Source organism: Coturnix japonica, chromosome 1 (assembly GCF_001577835.2).
Source record: "Coturnix japonica isolate 7356 chromosome 1, Coturnix japonica 2.1, whole genome shotgun sequence".
Classification (NCBI taxonomy): domain Eukaryota; kingdom Metazoa; phylum Chordata; class Aves; order Galliformes; family Phasianidae; genus Coturnix; species Coturnix japonica.
In genome coordinates, this window is record NC_029516.1 from 108,254,399 (window position 1) to 108,275,376 (window position 20,978).

General features: G+C 38.9%; 1 protein-coding gene across 6 annotated transcripts in view; it reads left to right on the forward strand.

Moving 5' to 3' along the window:
- SH3KBP1 (SH3 domain containing kinase binding protein 1) overlaps positions 1–20,978 on the forward strand; it is a 205,140-nt gene that overhangs the window by 137,961 nt on the left and 46,201 nt on the right. For 5 of the 6 annotated variants that reach the window (XR_001559681.2, XM_015886352.2, XM_015886329.2 and 2 more), the window contains one exon: positions 14,214–14,289. Coding sequence is in view for 5 of the 6 variants with exons in the window: in XM_015886352.2 (XP_015741838.1) it covers positions 14,214–14,289 (76 nt within the window). In the remaining variant the exon portion in view is untranslated. Of the gene's footprint in view, positions 1–2,570; positions 2,695–14,213; positions 14,290–20,978 lie in introns of those variants that run through there. The other variant, XM_015886359.2, reaches the window with a different exon arrangement.

Here is a 20,978-nt window from a genome sequence, read left to right on the forward strand (position 1 = left end):
TATAAAAGTATTGCTAGTACTGGAAGTTGCTCCTAAAACTGACATGGAGATGTTGTTCTCCCAGGGAGAGTTCTGGGCTTCTGCCAGAGGGAGCTCCCTTTGAGGCACTGGCAGGCAGCACTCCAGAATTTTCAGGAATGGTTTTGATTAGAAATTCTTAGGGTTCTCTGGGAAAACAGGATGCATAGGTTTTAGCTGTTGCAATTCTATTTCGTAATAGGGACAGAGTAAAAGCATGTGCATTCTACATTGCTGCGAACACAGTTGTGTGTCGATGACCAGTGGTTTCCTAAATCACAGGAAAGGTCTCATTTTTCCATTAAATCTTAGCATTCCCAAGCTTTATACCCCCACAAGTACTCCAAAGAAGAATCATTTTAAAAAAAAATTATATATATATATATATACAAAAATATATATATATATATATCCTCCAAAAACCAACAAAGATACTGTGATTTAACAGCTTAAAACAAAGCTTGTTTCCTGAGGTCCAGAGAGATTTGATGGAGACAAAGTCTGAATTTCAACTTCAGTACAGAGAAAATGTTTTAGAAAGCAGTGGTGCTGCCATGCAGCTGTTGGGCTTCAGTTTACATATTGAACTGTCTAATGAGAACACTAAAATCTACTCAAGTAAAATCTAACTGATACAGGTTGATAGAAAACATTTCAATGCGTCAAATCAAGACTTTAGGAATAAATAATTTTACAAACAGTGCCGCTGTATTGCTGGGTAAGATGAAGTCGTTTTCTTGCTTCGCTTGGGTTGTGTCAGATAAAGCAACTTTGATTTTTAATTGCTGCTTATGAGTATTTAGGTTTATAAATTTGATGTTTAATCTTATTAGCGCTCATGTACTTTAAAAGTTAAAGAACAAATACTGCCAAAAAATGAAATAGCCAGTCAGAGTTTGGAAATTATGTTCATGTTTGCTGAGGTATTGAAAACATTTATGAATGTGTACCAGATTGCCTATAGCCCGTAACATTACTGAAAGTCAAATGTATGCACTCATCTTTTGCTACCTACTTGGACTCATTAGTTGGTGGATTTTTGCTTAAATGATTTCCATTTTTGATCTTCACTTATGAAAGATTATTTTTAGAAGGTTATACTTGATCACGCCACTTATATTTACTTACATTTGATAAATATATATGCACAAATATAGATATATCTTAAAAATATATTACAGATTATTCTTGTCTCAAAACATAGATACCTTTTTGTGTGTGTGTTTTTCTTGAACTGACAATGATGTATTGTAATGCAGCTTTAATTTATAATTGGAAAACGGATAACTTCAGGCTGGCTCGTGAGGCATTCAGACTTTTCTCTGAGTCATTTCTGAACCTGTTCTGCAGCATAGTGCTGGCACATAGGTTGCGCTACAAGGGATGTTGCCTTTCCTGTGACCAACTGTCTTGGTCTTTTCCTACCTTTAAAATATCCTGTCCTTTTTTGTGTATTTGCATTGGTAGTTCTACCCGGACAACTTTAATTTGCTTTCAGTTTGATCCAAGCCTCCCAACCAGGTTAGGACCCAATGCATGTAACAAATCCTCAGCGGATGTCTGATTTATTTATTTGTTCTTTTTAAATTACATCTTGTAGAGAAAGTCGTATATCCAGCCTCAGTTCTAGTATTTCACTATAGTAAAAGATTATACTATATATATATCCCAGCTCTACAGATCACATTGTTTTCTTGTTCTGTGGGCACCACATTGAACAATTTACTGGCCTCCTCTTTAAAATCTACATACTGTCAAAGTTTATCATGTCCTTCCGTACTCTGTTTCTCAAAACCAAGGAACCATCTTTTGAGTTTATCTATTTAGTGTATGAGTACAGTGGGCTTTTTCCTTGCCCCAGCATTGTTTTGCCACTCCCACGATACTGTCTTTTTAGAGGATGAGTGTGTGTTTTGGGAATGTGTAGAGTGTACGTATGTGTGCACATTGCAGATGTACTTGTTTATAAATGCATGATCATTTTTCTGAAGGTTACTGAATGGTTTATAAGGAAAAATGGAAGCATGAGTGTGTAGGATGTTGTGGCTTGCATAAATATATTCAATTTCTTCCAAATTATCTGAGCAGCTTATGATGTGATTCCTGTCCTCCTCTGCCCTTTTATGTTCATTTTAAGTTTGAATGCTCGTGAGGAGGAAGCACTGAGGACTTAAAATACTTTCATGGAACAGAGCATAATCTTAGTGATGCTTCAGTTTCTTGATTGTCTTTCTTTAAAAGATAGTGTCTGTCAGAAAAGCCTAAATATGATTTCAACCATTTCCCTCCACCCCCCAATATAGGGAAATGTACATTCAGAATTTGTCAGAAGCTCATTTTCCTGTAGTTATTTGCAAGACGTATTTTCTGGACTGTTCACAAGAAGTCCATACATCCTCTTTTCACATTACCTTTCCCAGCTATCAGTCTCATGAAGTCAGGAGAGGAAACTTCTAACTCAAGTGTGAGCAGAGGTAGGAAAAGCTCCAGATTTCCTGTGAAATAAACAAGTGGAACCTTTGTTTCCCTGGGATGGTTCGAAGAGTGAGTCAGTGCTAGGGCTGGGCTCCCACCCTTGCTGGGCTGAGCTCATGCAAGGAAGGGGCAGGACTCCAGTGCTCTTCTTGGACACTCTGAGCTGCTGAAAGGCAGCTGGGCTTCACAATGGGAGAGGAGGTATTTCTTTTATAATTGGTTGGGTGGGTTTTTTTTCTGTCACTATTTAAAACTCTTTTGTAATATATGTATTCTGAAAGCACAGAATTTGACTCCATCGTGGTTCTGCACAGTTTGTAGATGCTGATGCTGGGTAGGTAAAAAGAAAAAGAGTGCTGGGGATCCTGAAGTCCATTTCTGTCATAGAGGAAGGTATTAAAATAGGGGGTTTCTTCTGCATGAAAATGAATTCTGTCCTGGCTCTGTTTAGCTTAAGTTTTTTTTTCCTTTTGGACTGTTTGGCCGTTAAGCTTGCACAGATGGGTTTCTTTATTATTTCTATAAGATTTGGCTTCAGTTTTCTTACTCTAAAGGGTAGTCTAACTTTGGAATTAAGCAAGAATAGTTACACAGTCTTTAGGATATGTTGTTCTTTCAAATATTTACTTTCTAAACAAAAATTATCCCCTCTTCCTCCTTTTTCCTTTTCTTCCCCAGTGTTCTAATAAAACCGCTTCTTTTTGGCAGGAGGAAAGAGGAGGAGCTTTGCTAATTCCTCTTCTGTGTGAGACGACATTTGGGGTCTTTCGTATGAATGAGGAAAACTTATAGAAATTATTCTGAAGCAAATCTTAGTGGGATAATAAATCTAAATGGGAATTATCCCTACAAGGAAAACTGGAGTCAACTGATGTTTGTTTGTAAAATCTTACAGGGAGCTGAAGGGAGAGACACCAAATAAACTGCCCAGTTATTTACAGATACTTTGGGGTCTCTTGATAGAAACATTCTCTTTGTTTAACAGCTCAAGTCAGTAGAGTATGCAGGAATGAAGCTACGGTTTTTCTGAGTTGTTTCTTTTACAGTGTTCCATGTGTCTTTCCTTTGCCTTTAGAAAAAGGTGAAGGAGTAAAAGACGAGTGTTAAAGAATCACAGAGCAGCCAGACACTCTGGGGGACTGAAAGTCTCCAGGCCGATTTCTAAATTGCCTTTCTGTCATCTTTTTTGCATGTTTCTATATTAAGTCTGTGACTTTTGATCTCTATAGAATAGTTCTTAAATACCATGAATACATTATTCATCATATTATTCATTATTGAGCTTATACTATTAAAGTTAGTTGACTAAGCACTTCCTAGAAACTTCTCAGTAAAACTCAGGGAGGGGTGATTGGATTCAGTTCCTGGGGGGAAGTCACCAGGCAGCACTGCCTTGTAGCCAAGAGCATTGTACTGCTGCCTGGGTTCTGCTGGGTGCTGGCCCACTTGCCATTCAGTGGCCACCCAAAGAGCAGGAGACCTGCATGCATCCAGCTGGCAGCTTCTTTAGAAGCAGTCTCTGTACCTAAAGCACTTGCTGAAAAGAAAAGCTGAAACACATGATTTTAGTCATTTTCCACTCGTGTTTCAAGTTGTTGAGATGTATTCAAAGGAAAATAGTTGAAATTCCAGTCTGTTGAAAGAACTGAATGGTGATGCTCGTGGATTTTGCTTTGTCACTTGGTTCTTTTCTTAGACTTTTCCTTAAGAAATGCAAGTAGCTCAGCTGCTTCCCTTACTGCTGCAAGAGGAAGTGTAGATCTACGTAGCAGTTGTAAGGTTCATTAATTTTTGTAAAAGAGAAGGTTTCATAACAGCAGTTTCTCTGCTGATGGTACAATCTGGATCATGCTGGTTATCAGCTGCAATCTAGACAGGCATGGCTCTCCTGGGAGATTGTGAAGGGATTTCATTCACTAAGTGCAGCCTGACTGCAGGATTCTTCCCAGAGGAGACAGAAATTAATTGCGATTTGCAACCTGCAAATGGTAAAATTCCTGACAAGGGGTGTCGGGGGACATTTTACATTTGCATGAAGCACAGTCAGTAAAAGGGGAACATGAAAAATAAATAAAGCACCGAAGAAAAAGGACTCATCTATTGGAAAACAAACAAACAAAACTCTTTCCTTGCAAAAGCACCTTCTACCATCCAAATTGAGGAGGAAAGAAAATGAGCTTGTCCAGACTCCTCAATTCCACATGCATCCTTTCAGTACTGGGATGAGGCAGTTGGGAGCATACTGTGTGGTTTTCATTGTAGTTGTATTTTATCTTATTCATTTAATTTTATTTCCTAAGTGTTTTTACTCCTTAGTGATTCTAATATGTCGTGCTCCATTTGTTTCAGCAGTGTCTGCCTAATCTAAGCTCTTCCATTGGCTTTCTCAATATTAGCATTTTTTGGAAGACAGATTTTGAGTTCATTAGCTGTTTGAAACTTGCATGACTGGCAGCACTGGATGTCAGAAGTTCAAATTTAAAAGAAATAGGAATCATACAAAGAGTGTGAGTTAAGATATATAGGCTTCTCTCCTGTCAGCTCAAACATAAGAGGAGAAAACAGTCTATTTGTTCCCTTCCTTGTCCATAATTGAAGATTTGTCAAGATACCAAGCTATTAAAGCTTGGAGTCTGAACTCATCTGCTGATAGAATGGGTACCCAATGGAGAGTAATGATGGAAAAAACAAAATGTACACTGTTCTGCTCTCTGAGCTACTCAGGGTTTTCATGAAAATGACAGCGTGGGTTCCTCCTCACTGGGGATATCCTATGATTCTATGAATTCATTGTTTGTATTCATTGAAGCTTTTGTTCCTACACCTCATTTTTATCCAAGAAGTTAAAACAAAAATTTTCCAGCTCTTATTTTACCTACTTATTTGTTTGGATGTTATTTGAAATAGCACGTGTTTCTCAAGGGACTTGCATGAGGCTGATGAAGATGGTCTTGATCTGTGTTTTATGGACTGCTGGTGGTCTGCTAAACACCTGCTAGTTTTAGTGCATGGATAGCTGGATTAGACATTTGGCTCAGGTCATTTTTAATGGAGCTCAACAGCTGGAAACGAGAACTACAGTAATTTTCCATTTAAGCAGTTCTGAAATTGCTGAAGAGTTGTTTTGTATTTGCAAATGGGAAGTTGGGAATCTGTGAAACAGTCCCTCTAATTAGATGTCTTGCACGCTATGAAGATTTGGGACTCTCCAGAAATATAAATTACATGAATGTGAAGGACGTAAACAGTTACAGCTCGGCATAAACATCAGTATCATCACTGAGGGAGTAGTGTGAATTCATACATTGAAATACTGCACCTATTGTGTCTCTGAAGACACCTTAAGTCTATAGCACTTTATCAGAGTAAAATTGGAGGCATTTAAAGCCTTGTCAGGATTACCTGACAGAGCCTGATTTGTTCAGCAGGTAGGCGACTTGTTGTATACGCTTCTCTGACTGTGTTGTGATGTACTTCATTCACCTTACAGGTCATGAAAAGATTGAGATGTCTAAAGAAAATATGCAGTTCTGTATTACTGTGTTGTGGATTTCTCTTTCTCATTACAGTTTGGTTTTATAATCTTTTAGATTTACAGGAGGTTTCTGGGGGACAGAAGGGGGACCAAGGAACCAGGTTTATAAGTGCCATAAATCACTTTTTAGCTCTGTAATTTCTCAATTGAAAGTGTTTATACTGGCCTACAAATCAGTGGATTTAAATTAATTAAGAGTTGCTGCTTTGTGATTTTTGAGAGTTTTCTAATTATTTGTTCAATATATCTTTGTTTTTCATATGGGCTGATTTTGTCTTTGACTGAAAATGCTAGTTTGAAAATGTTTGTGGGAACAGAAGAACTGGTGTAAGCCTTTGAAGTTTCTCTTGTTTTATCACTTTATTTTCATGTCACTTTGCTTTATTTAGATTTACTTTCTGAAGTGTACCACATTCAGTATTCCATTTCCATATGCTCAAAGAATGAGGTTTCCAAGATATTAAAAGACCTTGAGACATTTGTAATTCAGATCATTCCTAGGCTCCTGTTGCACCTCCAAACAGTTCAATACTGTCAAGCCTAGGGAAATGTATGAGATCAGGGTAAACTTAGAGAGCTTTTATGGTGAGTGTTAACAGTCTCCACTGATTTTTAACCTTGTGTTTTATATCCTTAATGGATTTTTTTTCCCTCTTCAGATCTGGTCATATATTCATTTCTCATAAATTTTTGGTTTCTGTAACTTTCTGTAAAAGAGTGCTGCTCAGCTTGCTTACCTGATGTGGGAAGGAGTGCCTCCCTTTGTTTTGAGTGTCGTACCTGCTGATTTCATCTGATTACCCTTTATTTCTATTACTGGAAGAGATAACAGTGAATCCTCCATAACCACCTTCTCAGCAAACGCTCTCCCAGATTTCTATAGACCTTTCCTAATCACCCATATTTATTGACAGGGATAGGATTAAGGGTCTGTTCCATACGTTTAATTATTCTTTGCTTTCTAAGTTTTTCCAGTTCCTTTAGTGACTGAGGTGAATTATGTGTGCCAGGGAAGGAGGTGAGAACTGCACGCTGCAGTGTTGAATGGATTTGTACTGTGTTTTGACAACAGGCGTAACTTCTGGTTTTCCCCTTTTCTGCATCAGCTGTGAACATGGGGAAAGTAAGGGCCTTGATCCAGATCCCTGAGGAATTGTACTTGTCACTGTGATGAAATCTTGCTTTTTGTTTCCTGTCTTTTAAGCATTTACCTATCCAAGTTAATACTTTAAAAATAAATAAATGAGGATGAATAGTGGACTCTTTCAGATCTACATTTCAGTTTCATTTTTCAGTCCGGAGTTGGGTCACAGCTTAAATCTTCTGCAGGGGACTGGAACAACAACCTTTTTATTTGTATGTTTTAAAGAAAACTTCCATGAATTCCTGTGAAATCCCTAAGTTTTGAGGTTTGCAAACTTTCAAATAGCTAAGGTAAATGATCACTACAATTATAAATAATCACAACTAGTTTAGTTAGTAGATGAAATTTAATTGAAACAAGATAAAAATATTAACACCAAATAAAATGATTTGCAGAGCCTAGTGCTTGGGCCTAAAATAAGAAGGCCAGGAAACTTCTTGAGAGAGTCCAGTGAAGGGGCCATGGAGATGATGAGGGGCCTGGAGCATCTCCTGTATGAGAAAAGGCTGAGAGACCTGGGGCTATTCAGCCTGCAGTAGAGAGGGCTGAGAGGGGATGTTATCCATGCTTATAAATATCTAAGGGTGGGAGGCAAGTGGATATGGTCAGGCTCTTTTTAGTGGTGCCCAGTGACAGGACAAAGGCGCAAAAGGTGCAGACTGAAACATAGGAAATTCCATATGGACATGAGGCCCAGAGAGATTGGGGAGTCTCCTTCAAAACCTGCCCAGATGCTATGTAACCTACTGTAGGGAACCTGCTTTAGCAGCGGGTTGGACTGGGGGGTGATCTCCAGAGGTCCCTTCCAACCCCTCTTACCCTGTTCAGAATCACATGAATAATTTTCTGTCTATCCTAGTAATAGATTTTATAGGCCTTCTTCATATATCATTTCTAAATTCTTTTCAACCCAACTAAATAAAGCACTGGCAAATTATTTCATTGAATATTTTAGAAGTTAGTTATTTTAAAGAAAGTAGTAGTTTTTAATCAAAGCAAATGTGACCATTCTTGAATCATTTACAGCTTTTTGCTCTCACTTTGTTCTTTACCCATTCTCTGTGCGCTTTCCTTCAGTTTGTTTACTTTCCTGCTTACTTGTTTGCTCAGATTCCAGTGTCCTGACTGTCAGCGCATCCCAGATACAGCAATTGTAAGATGCTGTCACACTCAGTACTCTATTTATAGGGCACCAAGTGAATTGCATGTGGTATAATGTAATCATACCCTGTTTACTATTATGTGGAATGAGAATTAGGGCATAGTAGTACAATTCAGACTAAGATTCTAATTTAGTCCCCCTTTTTTTGTTGTTCCTTTGCATTCAAGGAATAATGTTTATAATTGGAGGAAACGCATCAATTTCTGTGTGAATACTAGAAAACATTTTCCCCACGTACCTTGAGGCATGTTTGCATATGCAACCTGATTTCAAAAGCCTTTTACATTTGAGCAGGGTATGGTTGTTGACTGCCTTTTAAATTTGAGCAGGGTGTAGTTGTTGACTGCATCAGCATTCCTTTTCTGTAAAGCAGTGCTGGAGCAGTAGCCAGTTTCCAGAAGAGACCAATGAGTGGTTACAGGACCCCAAATCTCTATTGATTGCTGACTAAAAACAGCTTGCCCGCTGTGCCAAGAGTCATGCTGCTGGCTGAAATTACACTGATTTTTAAGGAGATCCAGTGGGATGAAGTCTTTGCTTTTGTTTCTTTGGTAAGACCAAGATGTTATTTGGAAGAAAAGCACTTTTACCTTCTGGAATATGAGCTAAATGTGAAAATGAGTTATTTTCAGATTGCCTGATGTATGGTAGTATAGCCCATATGCAAAGAAACTGTAATATGAAATTTAAACATACTTTAATTGCACTGTTGTCTGTATTCTGTTTAATCTTTGCCAATCATCCTGCTGGTAAACATCTGGGGATGTGCACCACACCTGGTCCTGTGGTCACAGCACCCACTCTTTATAGAAGTATCACCTGGTTCATATTTCATCATTTGATTGATGTAGAAGGCAGCATTGTTGCAACCTTTCCTTGATTTGCCTTGAGTATGATCCTTTGGAGCTACTGAAACACACTGAGATGCTTTCCATACTTTCCCATTGAGCCTGAGCTGGCATAAATGAGCTAAATGAGCACTGCTGCTGGTTTTCACCTTACCCGTGTCCTCTAATTTTCATGCCTCAGTTCTATACCTGTAGTTTGTGCAGCTGTTGAGGAAAGCAGATAACTTGCAAACTCTTTCATTCTTTCCTTCCATCTACAATACATTTTAACGCAGGTTAATTCTTTCATCTCCCACTGCAGAGGGGCTAATGCCACTACAGAGAGAGGAGGTGGTGGTAACTGAAGGTGACTCCTGTGCAATTGGCCACCTTGGGTGGGTAGCCTTAGGCAACGCTGGGGCAGCTCCCTCTTGCTTACAGCAGTTATGAGGCATGCTGCATCCTGCCTCTCTGTGCAAGCTCAGAGCATAATCTTGGAGCAGAAGAATAAAAGCTATTTATTTTGCTTGCCTGTCCTTGTGACGGTGTGTTTGTAATTGAGGACTCCATGAACACTTGTTTCCTGCCTCGTTCATTCACCTAACCAAGTTTTAAGGAAATTACCCTGTGCTGTGATTGAAATTTCCTCATAGATGACGGCAACAGGGCATGCATGTGGCTTGGGCAGCTGGAACTCTCCATATTAGCTATGCATGCATTGAGCAGACTGTATATATCCAGCTGATACTAAAAACATTCCTAATTATAGTTCAGAAGCACGTGGATGGTATTTATACCAAAGCATAGATAAGTAAAAAGTTGGCAGGAGTATGAAGCTGTTTAGACAACCAAGTCAGTCAAATGTGCAAGCAGGTGCTTATTCACACTGTCCCTAAAGAATTTTTATTTTCTCTATAAAGGCTTCTTAAAATTCCCATTACCCTTTTTGAAGTGCTGTGTGGTGACCTTTTCGGAAAACACTTAACTCTGTCCTTTTGGGGAAGCCCAGGATAGAAAATACTTGATCATACTGTCACTGGAAGTATTTCATGTAGAGCTGAAGGTTGGTATCTTGGGAGGGAAAAAAGAAACTCTGGACATTTCTCTTATTTTACAAGTGTCTGACAAAGGAAGGGCATTTTAACATCTGAAAACCTTCTGGTTCTTTAATGTTAGTGCACTTACTTTTGTCTGAATTTGGGGTAGTCCAGGTAGGGAGGATAAAGGACTTGATAATGTACCATAAATATTTGAAATGTGTGGGGAAAAAAACTAACGAATCAATTCGGCTTCCTCCCCTAAAACACCAATGTTATATATATTTCGTGAGAAGCTTATTTATACGTATGCTCATCCATGCCTGGAAGAATCTAGCGGCTGTTTCTATTTCTTTGTGAGAAAAATGCTCTCAGTTACCAAATGGTGCATCAGGAGTACAATAAAGAATAAAGGTTTTATATTCTTGCTAAGACTGGCCTTAGGTTTGCACATAAACCTATATGTAAAGAAAATTCTGATGAACGTGAACAACATTCAGAACTAGTAGTTGAATGTGAAAGGAAGTATTGCGGTCAAAGAAGCGTGGCACATTTATTCCCCTGACCCAAGCAGTGAGGTTTTCTGATGCTTCTTGAGATATGTAACCCTATTCTTCCTCTTTATGAAAGCATCAGTGCGTTGTGTTATATTTTCTCTATTCAACCTGACAAATAATGTTAAGCTTATAAACATCAGTGTTTCCAGCTCGTTCAGATGATTGCATGAATATCCGATGTCTTCCTTTACAGAGTTTTTTCACAGAGTTTTATTTTCAAATAACAGTCCCAAAATATTTTATCTGGAATGAAGACTTCAGTACGCCTTCCACAATAAATCCTGATGCTGAGCAAACCATTTTTTTCCCCTTTCTTACTGGGTACTTAAGCTGTTCCTAGGAGAAAGCTGTATTTTTTTAGAGGGCGAAAGGATGAGTATGTTCCTCTAATATGAAGAAGTAGGACAGAATCTTCCATGTCAGCCAAGCTGGTGCTTAACTGACAGTTTAATGTGAAACTTCAGATGAAATCTTATGGAGATACGGGACCTGCATAACTAACGTAAATAGACAAGTCAGTTTCCAGCAACAATGATAGAAAACCCTGAAATACAATTGTAAAATATCCTGGAGGTGTTAACTTGTGCACAGGTCTACTTTTCTTACTGTGGTCAGGGTTGAATGGTTGCAGGGAAGGGCAGTACTGCCCTCACATGAGAAAAATTCACATATGTACTGCCCGCTGTGTGCTTTAGTTTTCTGGTGTTGCTCTCTGTCACAGGGACTGCTGATAAGCCAAAGTACATAAATGAAGGGAAATTAAAAAATTTGGATTATGCTGTGACCTCATCTGAGAGACTTTGTTTACCACCTCAATCTTTTCTGTGATCACTGTTAATTCAGTATCAGAGGAAACTGCTCTGCAGTGATAGGGATTTGCAGCGTACCACATCACTATCAGGGCCTCTGCCATTAAACAGAAGCTGTGATTTAATGGTCAACTATCCTTGCATAGGCTTCATAAAACCAAACAGGTTTTTGACTGGCAACTTACTGCTTAAATCTCTCTCAACCCTTTGAATATCTGTATACCAGATCACGGTCATTATTCATGCTTTTATCAACTGCTTCTGCAGCAAGAAGAATCCTCATCCCCTTTCATCTTTAGGATTTGCTTGCCAGGCGATTAGAGGGATTTGTATCTGACAGCCACGTAATCTAATTACACTTGCCTTGCAGAAATTGTGAGATTAAATTCTGTCCTTGTTGTTGTTACATTCTGGTGTGTGTTGTGGAGTTAACCTGGCTGTGGAATCAGGACATCTGAACTCAGTTTCCAACTCATGTTTCTTGTGTGACAAGACCTAAAAGCAATGTAGGTTGAACTTAGCTGACTGCCACCACTTAGAAAGGGGACTTACGGCAGTCAGCATGCTGCAGGAGCATAGAGGGAAAGGAGTGTCTCTGAAGCACTAGACCAGGGATACAGGAAGAATCTGATTTTGTCTTTGCTGATGACAAGAGCACTCTGCAGCCAAGAATCCAAGATATACAGAGAAAGAGAAAATGCAGAAATTAGCTTGTATTTGCAGCCTGGTGGTTAGGACTCTTTCAGGAGGGGGTTATTATGAGCCTTCTGGTTCATGATACAAAGATTGTTTTCTGACTTGTCTCCTCACTCTAAAGAAACAGCAGCATTGTTTGGCTGGTGTTTCATTTTCTACTCCCAAGGAGTCACTTGGTTCCCCATGGTGATACATCACCTGCACTTCATTGTATAAGCAGATGAATGAATGTATTCAAGCATTAAACTTGCATTTGCTTCTATGAAATAAAAAAGTCTTAAATTTCCTTTTACACTGCACCTTGTCTGTTCTACTGAGATACACTATTTTATTCCTCCTTTATCTTTGATGCTTTTGCTATAATAAGTTGGTTTCATTTTGGGTTTCATCCAAAAGGAATTAGGTACTGTGTCTGTATGAATGCTTTGTAGCTTCAGATTCTTCCTGCATCTCTTCCAGTGTAGTTTTCATTGCTTTCCATCTAGATCTCAGAGTTGGCTCTTCATACTCTTCCTTCTTGGCTTAGTTTCTTCAGCACAACCAGCCTGTGCTCTTTCCTTGAATTCTGTTGTCTCCTGATTTGCAGTGACTGACATCTCTGGTTGTTCTGTTACCTGCCTGATTGCTGCTGCAGATAATGCAATTTCTCTTGTCATTTGCACCTCAGCATAGAAGTTAGGAGGTTCTGTAGAGTTTTATTCTCAATCCCAGCACTTGAAAAATTTAGGATTGCAAGCAGAGTTGCAAGCCCATCAGAACTTCAGTTGTTTGTATTGCCACTTGCAAGTTAAGTAGCAACAAGACACTTGTGCGTATGGCAATTTGTAGTTTGTCTTGCATGTCAACACACATTTGATGACCATGTCTTGTGCACATCTCTCCAAACAGCCTCTCTTCCAGCTGTGCTTTCTTTTGCCAGCCAAAATCACCTATGTTCGTTCTTTCTCATAGAAAAGTTTTGGAACAACGTATGAAATTATTAATATGGAGCTATTCTTATTTTTGATGTGCATTGAAGCTTTTCACCTATTTAAACTGCTGTACTCCTATTGCTTCTCGCCAATATTTTGGCCAATATTTTCTTCATGGTCAGTGTTTTCAAGACTAAGTATTTGCTGTCTTGCCTCTTACTCATAAAGTCACTGCAGTATGGAATGCTTTTTCTTGTGTTAATAGATAGCTTACTAGAAAAGGATGCTGAACTATAGCTAGGACTTGTAAGTATACATACAAAACAAAGAATAACTTCACTTATGTTGTCAACTACATGTCATCTGGATTTTCAAGCTAGACGGCTTTCCTGATAGGGAGAGAGGAGGTGGCGTGCATGTAAGTTGGTTAAGATGCCTGAAGATGAATGTCAACCATTCTATTACACTGTGGGTAGATAATATTTTTTACTGTTCTTTCAGATTAGTTGAGGTTGATAATTGCTTATCATCATAATCCTCTGTTATTTTTGCTTAAAGCAAACAAAAACTTGGAACACATAAAGAGATGTCAATTTAGAAGTCACATTCAGTCTGAAATGACTGAAGTGACTGAAATGAATACTCCCGGTATGGAAAGAAATCAAGGGATTTTTTTTTTGTTGTTCTTTCAACTTCACTTTTGGCACCGAATCCACAAATGAAACTTCTATGTCTCTACCCTAAAGCTGTGTTAAGGATTTAATAGTTAAAGATTAATATTTAATAATTAATATAAAGCAATATTTCAAGGGAGGATATGAGGGTCACATTATTACGGGTCTTGTACCGTCATTTTTAAAATAAAAAAACAAAACAACATTCTGACAGATGCCCTACAAACAAATCTCTGTACAGTTCAATTTACCTCTGTTTCTTTTCTCTTTTCTATTCCTATATTTTCCATTTCCACTACATACTTTCTGTTATCTGACTAATGATTGAACCTGCCGATTTTAAAGGAGAATAACTATATTTTTTTCAGAGTGTTGGGAAGAAAGTACCTCCAGCCACAGCAAGTCAGGAGCCAACAAAAACAGAAGTGGACAGCAGAACAAAAAGTAGGTTTCATAGCTTTTACTTCTTTGTGCTGTTGAGCCTCTTAAAAGCTAACTGAGCTTTTTTTTCTGGTTTTGGCTAGAAGAGTATCCTGTATGTATGAAAAGCAAGGATGCAGATGGATATATTTAGGACAAACTTTGAGTGGGTGGTACACAGACAGAATGTTTTGTTTCATGGAGTCCTCTGACTTTGTTTTTGCTTTGATAATCCTACCTTGAGTTTCCTGCCATTGAAATCAAATTAAATTACACGATCAGCTTTTGGCCTGGAGGGTGCTTTGGAACATGTCAGAGTTTAGTTGAGATCCAGCTTCAGCTGTTGTTCCCTTGTAGGTTGGTCATAGAAAAAAATATCTGGTTCTGAGCACTCTCACTTTTTCCCCTTTTTGCTTTGTTTCTGTAGCAGACATATTTGTGTGGGTGGTGTGGAGTCAACGAACTTTGGTTTTATTTGGTTATTTAGATGCTTAGTAGAGCAAAAAGGAATAATTAAATCTTCTAGGAAGGTCTCAGCGTGGTTCTAGGAGATGCCAAATCCTTTGTTTTAACTCATATGAGGTTACAGCTAAATATTATAAGTACTTGTAGGAAACGCTAAGAAGGAAGAGAACATAGCCATATATTAGAAAAGAAATGGATTATAATATAAGGTATTGAGTTTTTAAGTCCTTCCCTGATGTGTTTGCCTTTTTAGATAGTTAACAGATAGTGTTTTGTCTCAGAACTGAAATAAAAACGGAGGAAGGCAAGGACAAGGAGTAGCAGGAAAATAGAGGCTATCTGGCAGAAGTGTGCAGTAAAGACCACACGCTATCAGCTCAGAATTGCAAAAGCAGCTTAAAACAGCTTAGTGAGTTTCTGTTACTGTTCATTAACTGGACCATGGTAATTGACTTTCTGCATCCTCTTATCTTGTTCCCTTTGTGAAGTAAGACTGTTAATGTGAAGTACTGCAATAACTCATTTGCCCGGAGGAAGTGAGGATTTTTAATATTGAAAAGTGTGCAAGCTGGTACCGTAGAGCAGGGCTCCAGAGTGAATGTGCTTTGGAAATACCTTTCCCAGTCTGCAACTTGAGAAGGTTAAGCTGGCCTACAGGTAGGTAGCATCTGAAAGGGTGCTCCCATGGCTTTCCTACCTGCAGCAACAATGCTTGCATGTTGAGCCAGACTAAGAAATGCTCAATACCTTTCTCCACATCAACTCATGCTTTTTTTCTGGCAGCTCAAACTGGTTACAAAATTACGTCCCATGGTACTGGAGCTTCATGCTTGTATCACGTATAAACAAAGCGTCCAACAAGGGCTGGAGAACTGCACCTACCACAGTGACACACTGTACCCCTCCCCTTAGACTTGAACTTTTTCCACTTATGCCTGGAATGGCAGGGGTGCCAGGTGTCCGTGGAGCCTTTAATTGCTGAACTGAACAATGTACTGTGGGGTTCTCCAAAGTTGTAGTGTGAAATGTAAGCTTAGTTTGGAGAGTCTGTCCCAGTGAGATGAGGGAGTGGTTGGCAGCAAGTCACTTGAACTTGTATGCCATTTGCTCCCTTAGTATGCCCAAGATGGCCCAAGTTTTGCAGTAGGGCGAGCTGGTCAGAGCAAAGGCAACAGTTCGTTCCATAGGTGCATCTCCCAGCAGTCTGCTATGTGAGTTTCCTTAAGAAATGACCTTAAAGTTCTGTGAAGTTCTTCAGTTCTTTACCATAAGAATGGTGAAGTGCTGGCACAGGCAGCCCAGAGAGATTGTAGATGCCCTGCCCCTGGAGGTGTTCAAGGCCAGGTTGGATGGGACCCTGGGAAGCCTGGTCTAGTATTAGATATGGAAGTTGATGGCCCTGCCTGTGAAGGGTGGGTTGGAGCTTCATGATCCTGGAGGTCCTTTCCAACCTGGTCCATTCCTTGATTCTGTGAAATAAATAGCTGATCATTATCAAAATTGAAGAGAAGACAGAATGGCTTTTGCTCAAACACACAGTACAGTGAAAGCACAAAGACTTAGAGAGTTCAAGTGGTCCTTTGGAAAGCAGAAAGGGGAAGGAAATATCACTAACATTTTAGGAATGAAAGAACGCATCTTTGAATAGAAGAGGGAAGAGCTGTTTTAGGTTTGTGTCTGCATAGTCTTCTAGGGGAATAAATCTGCTGTTGAATTTTCAACTGTTTTATGTGCGGCTCAGGCTTATGTGTATTTATAAGTATAAATATAAAAACCTCTGGGGTGAGATTATTTATTTTATTATTTATTTTGCCATGAATAGCTTGCCTTTAGTTTAAGTGTCTTGCAGCGGAAAGGCTGTTTTGTAGATAATACATATCAATTTTCAAGTTGCTCTGCTGGATTTTGGAATTCAGCAAAGCAAAGTATTCACAGTGACTGACAGAACCATTACAGCTTACTGAGACTGCAGAAATGGATTGTTAAGTGCATAGACAGCAGAAAAGCAAAGACAGTATGGCAAAAAGTGCACTGACCGTGATACTTAATTTGATTACTCCACTCACTGATTATTTACAGTTTGTGTTAACCTATTACATAATTGCAAAATCCTAGCAAGCACTAAGCTTCTTGCATGATGATAGAAAGAGTATAAAGGAGTTGCTGAATCTGGATTAATGAGGCCCTAATTAGTTCTGGATATTTTTGTTTTGTTTTGTTTAATGAGGTGGTGTTTTGATCCTTTGAGTCTGTTGCAGTTCCATGAAATTATTTTTTTTAGTGCTATCCATTTATGAGTCTTGAAGGCAGTGATTAATAATAAAACCAAATTCTGCTGAGTGTGTTGTTGGGTTGTTGGTTTTTTTTTCCCATCTGTTTAATGTTTTTGGTAACAATTATGTATTTATTCCCTAGACATTGTAGATTTTGTTCGATTTCAGAAAGCTTTTATTTTAGTAGTGGTTAAAAAGAGGCAGCTTTAACACAAGGATAACTAACTTAATGCTGCTTGTTTTCTTACTTAATATTTGTGTATGACTTAGACTTCATTGAGGGAGAAATAGTTAAGCCTCAAAAATCAACTATATCAGATGGTTGCTTGCTTTACTAAGAAGAAACTATCCATTTTTGAAAAGCCAGAAAGGTAAATTCAGAGCCCAATAGTTAGATTATCTGAGAAGGAGCAGATCTTCCCTTGAGGCAGAACACAACAAAAAAAGAGCAACAGAAGTAAGCAGAGGAACCTGTATCTTCCTAGCCTAAGAAAAGCGAATTCCAAAGTGAGTATCCCCTGTGCAATTTAAATGAGAAGGTATGTATGTCTTAGTACTGTGGTCTTGAATATCACAACTCTTTCTACGAGTCTGGTGGGAGAACAGATAGAGGAGACATCCTTTTAAAATGAGCAGGTTCTGCTGATGCAGGAAATAGAGTTTGCTCGGTTCTGGTTTGGACAGTGCAGTATTTAACCAGTCTCTCAAAATAAATGTACATCAAGCCACTGGATTCTGTGTGTGAAATACAGTGCTTGTGGCAGCCTAGATTGCAGCAGCTGTATTCTGTAGGAAGGCCATCTGTTGCTGCCTTTTTCCCTCTTTGCGGAAATGTTTTTCTGGAGGCTTAAAGCTGTATCAAATAGCCCATATTTTGAGTGCAGGGCAGACTGTGGGTCATAAGGTGTTGAAAGAAGATGCATGTTAACTATCCTGCTGGCAAGAGGATAGCTTTATTTGTTGTTTGGGGTAGTTCTGAGACTATTTCCTCAATGTAACATGGGCAATGACAGGCAACTTATTGTAAGTATCTAGTTCCTTGCTGGTATTTATTCTTGCAGCTTCTGGCTGATGAAGGTGATTCTGGGAAGCTCTTGGGGCTCTGTCAGAGAACCCAGCAATGGCTTTGGTCTTCATTTCGAAGGACTGAATTGCAGGGGTTGTGGGCAGAGGAAACAAAATGCTTCTTGTTGTGTCATCATTGTTCCTTGTCTAGTTGAAACGCTGTGGTTCAAAAATCATGGAAGGTACTTGGGGGTGCATATTTTTTAATGGCATTGTACCCAACCCATGCTCTCTCAGCTTAGAACATATGAGGCAAGAATTTGAACATCTTGCATTAGATCTGACTTGTTTAAGTTTCAAGACATATGGCAAGGTTCATCTGCTCACTCAATCCCCTGAGAAGCGTCCATTGTATATGACAGGTTGTTTTCTTTTGCTTGGGAGCAGCTGCAAGTACACAGGGAGAGACTGTGCTCTGAAAGAGTAAACTGTTGTTGAATTAGTAAGTGAGGACTGAAAAGCTCCTGAATATCATGTTTTTCTCCTGCTTTAGTGTTTCCAAGATGTCTACTGCTGGGGGCTAATGGAGAGTTATATTTTTAAAATGTATCTTCAGGTCAGAGCAAAGAAAGAGAGGCTTCTGGAAGAACCATCTGTGATTTATAAACCCAGCTTTGGATATAAAATGTAAAAATGAGATTTATCACCCTCAGTTAAGGGATGCTTAATATTGGTATCTTAGTCTGAAGCTTCAATTTGACTTAAACCATTTTACAATGCTTGCAATTGGATATGTTACTTTGTGTTACTTTGACCTTCTTTTTTTCCCCCCTACTTAGAAAAAGCCCAAATTCAGCAAGTTACAATGTGCTCTCTTCTGTGTTGTGTTTGCAATTAGTATTGCCTTTTATCTTTTTTTTTTCCTTCCTATATAAACATAACTGTGGAAATTATGTTCTATTACATCGTTTTGCTATATTGTGCTCTGCTGAGTAAGGACAATTCTAGTACACAAGTTACATGTCTTATTAGATTTTTTTCCTGCTTTTATTAATCTGAATTTAGAGGTTCATGTTACTTTAACTCCTGTTTGACTTTGGTTTTGCTTACTTAACACTGGACTACCTTTCTCATAGCTGACTTCATCCAATCACTTACTTTGTCCCAAATCCAGCTGTGTTTTTGAGACCTGGCTCTGTTGCAGTCTGATCCAGAGGATCCTCACTGGGCAGAGGACCATATTGATTTAGTGTATGTCAGTGTGAATCACACTGGAGGAATCCAACCTCAGAATGTACATAAACCATGACTTTTTTTCCATGTCTGTGCCTTCATCCTGTGTTCTCATCCCACCCTCAGTTCTCCCTCGTGCCTACCACAGAAGTGTCTCCTGGCTCTGTGCCGTGCATCAGCATTTGCCTTTGGTCACAATTACTGTTTGTTTGTTTTTCTTTCTTTCTGAAGAGTCTTTTCTTCTAGCTTAATTCCTTGATTTCAGCTATCTGAATATTAAAAAGAAATAATCAAGATTTTGATGTGGAGGGCAGAGAGGGCATGGGATAATGGTGTTATCGATACCAGATGTAGAAGGTGAAGATTCATAGCAGTTTCCTATATATGAAAGACCAGCAGTTTTTCAGTTAGTCTTGCTCGTTCTGACAGCTGCTCACTGTGGAATCCACGATTTTACATACTGTTAGGTGAAGTATTTAAAAAAGGAAGAAAGAAAGCAATTAATTACCTGATTATCAACAGACTTTTTACAACACTAAAACCACAGCCTTCTGTCCACTCTGTTGATCAAGGTCTTCGTCCTTTTTGAATGTCCTTAGATATTAAGGAGGAACTGATGACAATTTACCCACTGTAGGATTCAGGAGACATGAATTCATTCACACCTTGGGTGAGAGCTGTACCACTGACATCCTTTCAGGATAGCATCATTTCTCTGGGTTATTGGCTGTTCTCTGTTGTTTAGTCATGCATTCTGCTTAAGTTCTCCACTAATGTGGAGACTGTATAGTTAGTTCTTGAAGGAACATTGTATTGTAGATACAATGTTATTGTACTGTCTGGAAGACTGGGTAGTGTGCAGATAAAACACTCCAACTGAGTCCACAAAGAAAGATCCAAAGCCTTTATCTATATCACAGTGAACTAGCAATTAGACATCCCTTTCAGTTTCCAAAATGGGTAGACCTGAGAGGCCATCAAAACTGTGACATTTGTGTGAGCTTACCTCTTCTACAAAGAAACATGCACTCTTTACAAAGGGTCCAGTAATTCCTGTGAGCATTTCTTTGGTCTTTTCAAGCCTGCTGTCTTAGAATATCACATTGTATACATAATTTGATAGCTGGGAAGCACATTCACTTTCTATTTGTTAGACACGTTGATGTAGGAGTGTTTGTATGTTGCACAGCAACGTGTTGTAACTGCTTTTTAAGTTTTCTGAATGGGAATGCTGGCTCCTCTATTTTCTTGATGAAAGTTGATGCCTTTATTTATAGAACGGAAAAGGAAGAGGAAACATTAAGGTAATATTCAAGTCTTCCTTTGTGCTGAGTATACAGAGGACTTAGTTATTAACACCTTTACAGGTATTAATGTACTATTTCTTTTTTTATCATTGGTATAGAATCAGAAATGCTTGCTTTCTTGCACACCAGGGATAGATAAACTATTAGCCTACTAGGTCCTTTATACTTCCAATTTACATGAGCTGCTTGAGGGCTGCACCGGTGGCGGTATTGCAGCAAGCATCAGACATGGGTCTGACACCTCCAAGGAAAATTGTTTGTGGCAGATTGCAGTCAGGAGCAATTCTCTTTGAGGTAATCATGGATCCAACCACTGATCAAGCAGCGGCACCCAAAGCAGGGTGCCCAGGACCAACCAGATGACTTTTAAAGATCTACAAGGAGGAAGATAATGGGAAATAATGGTTCTAGGGGTTATAAGTCTGACTCC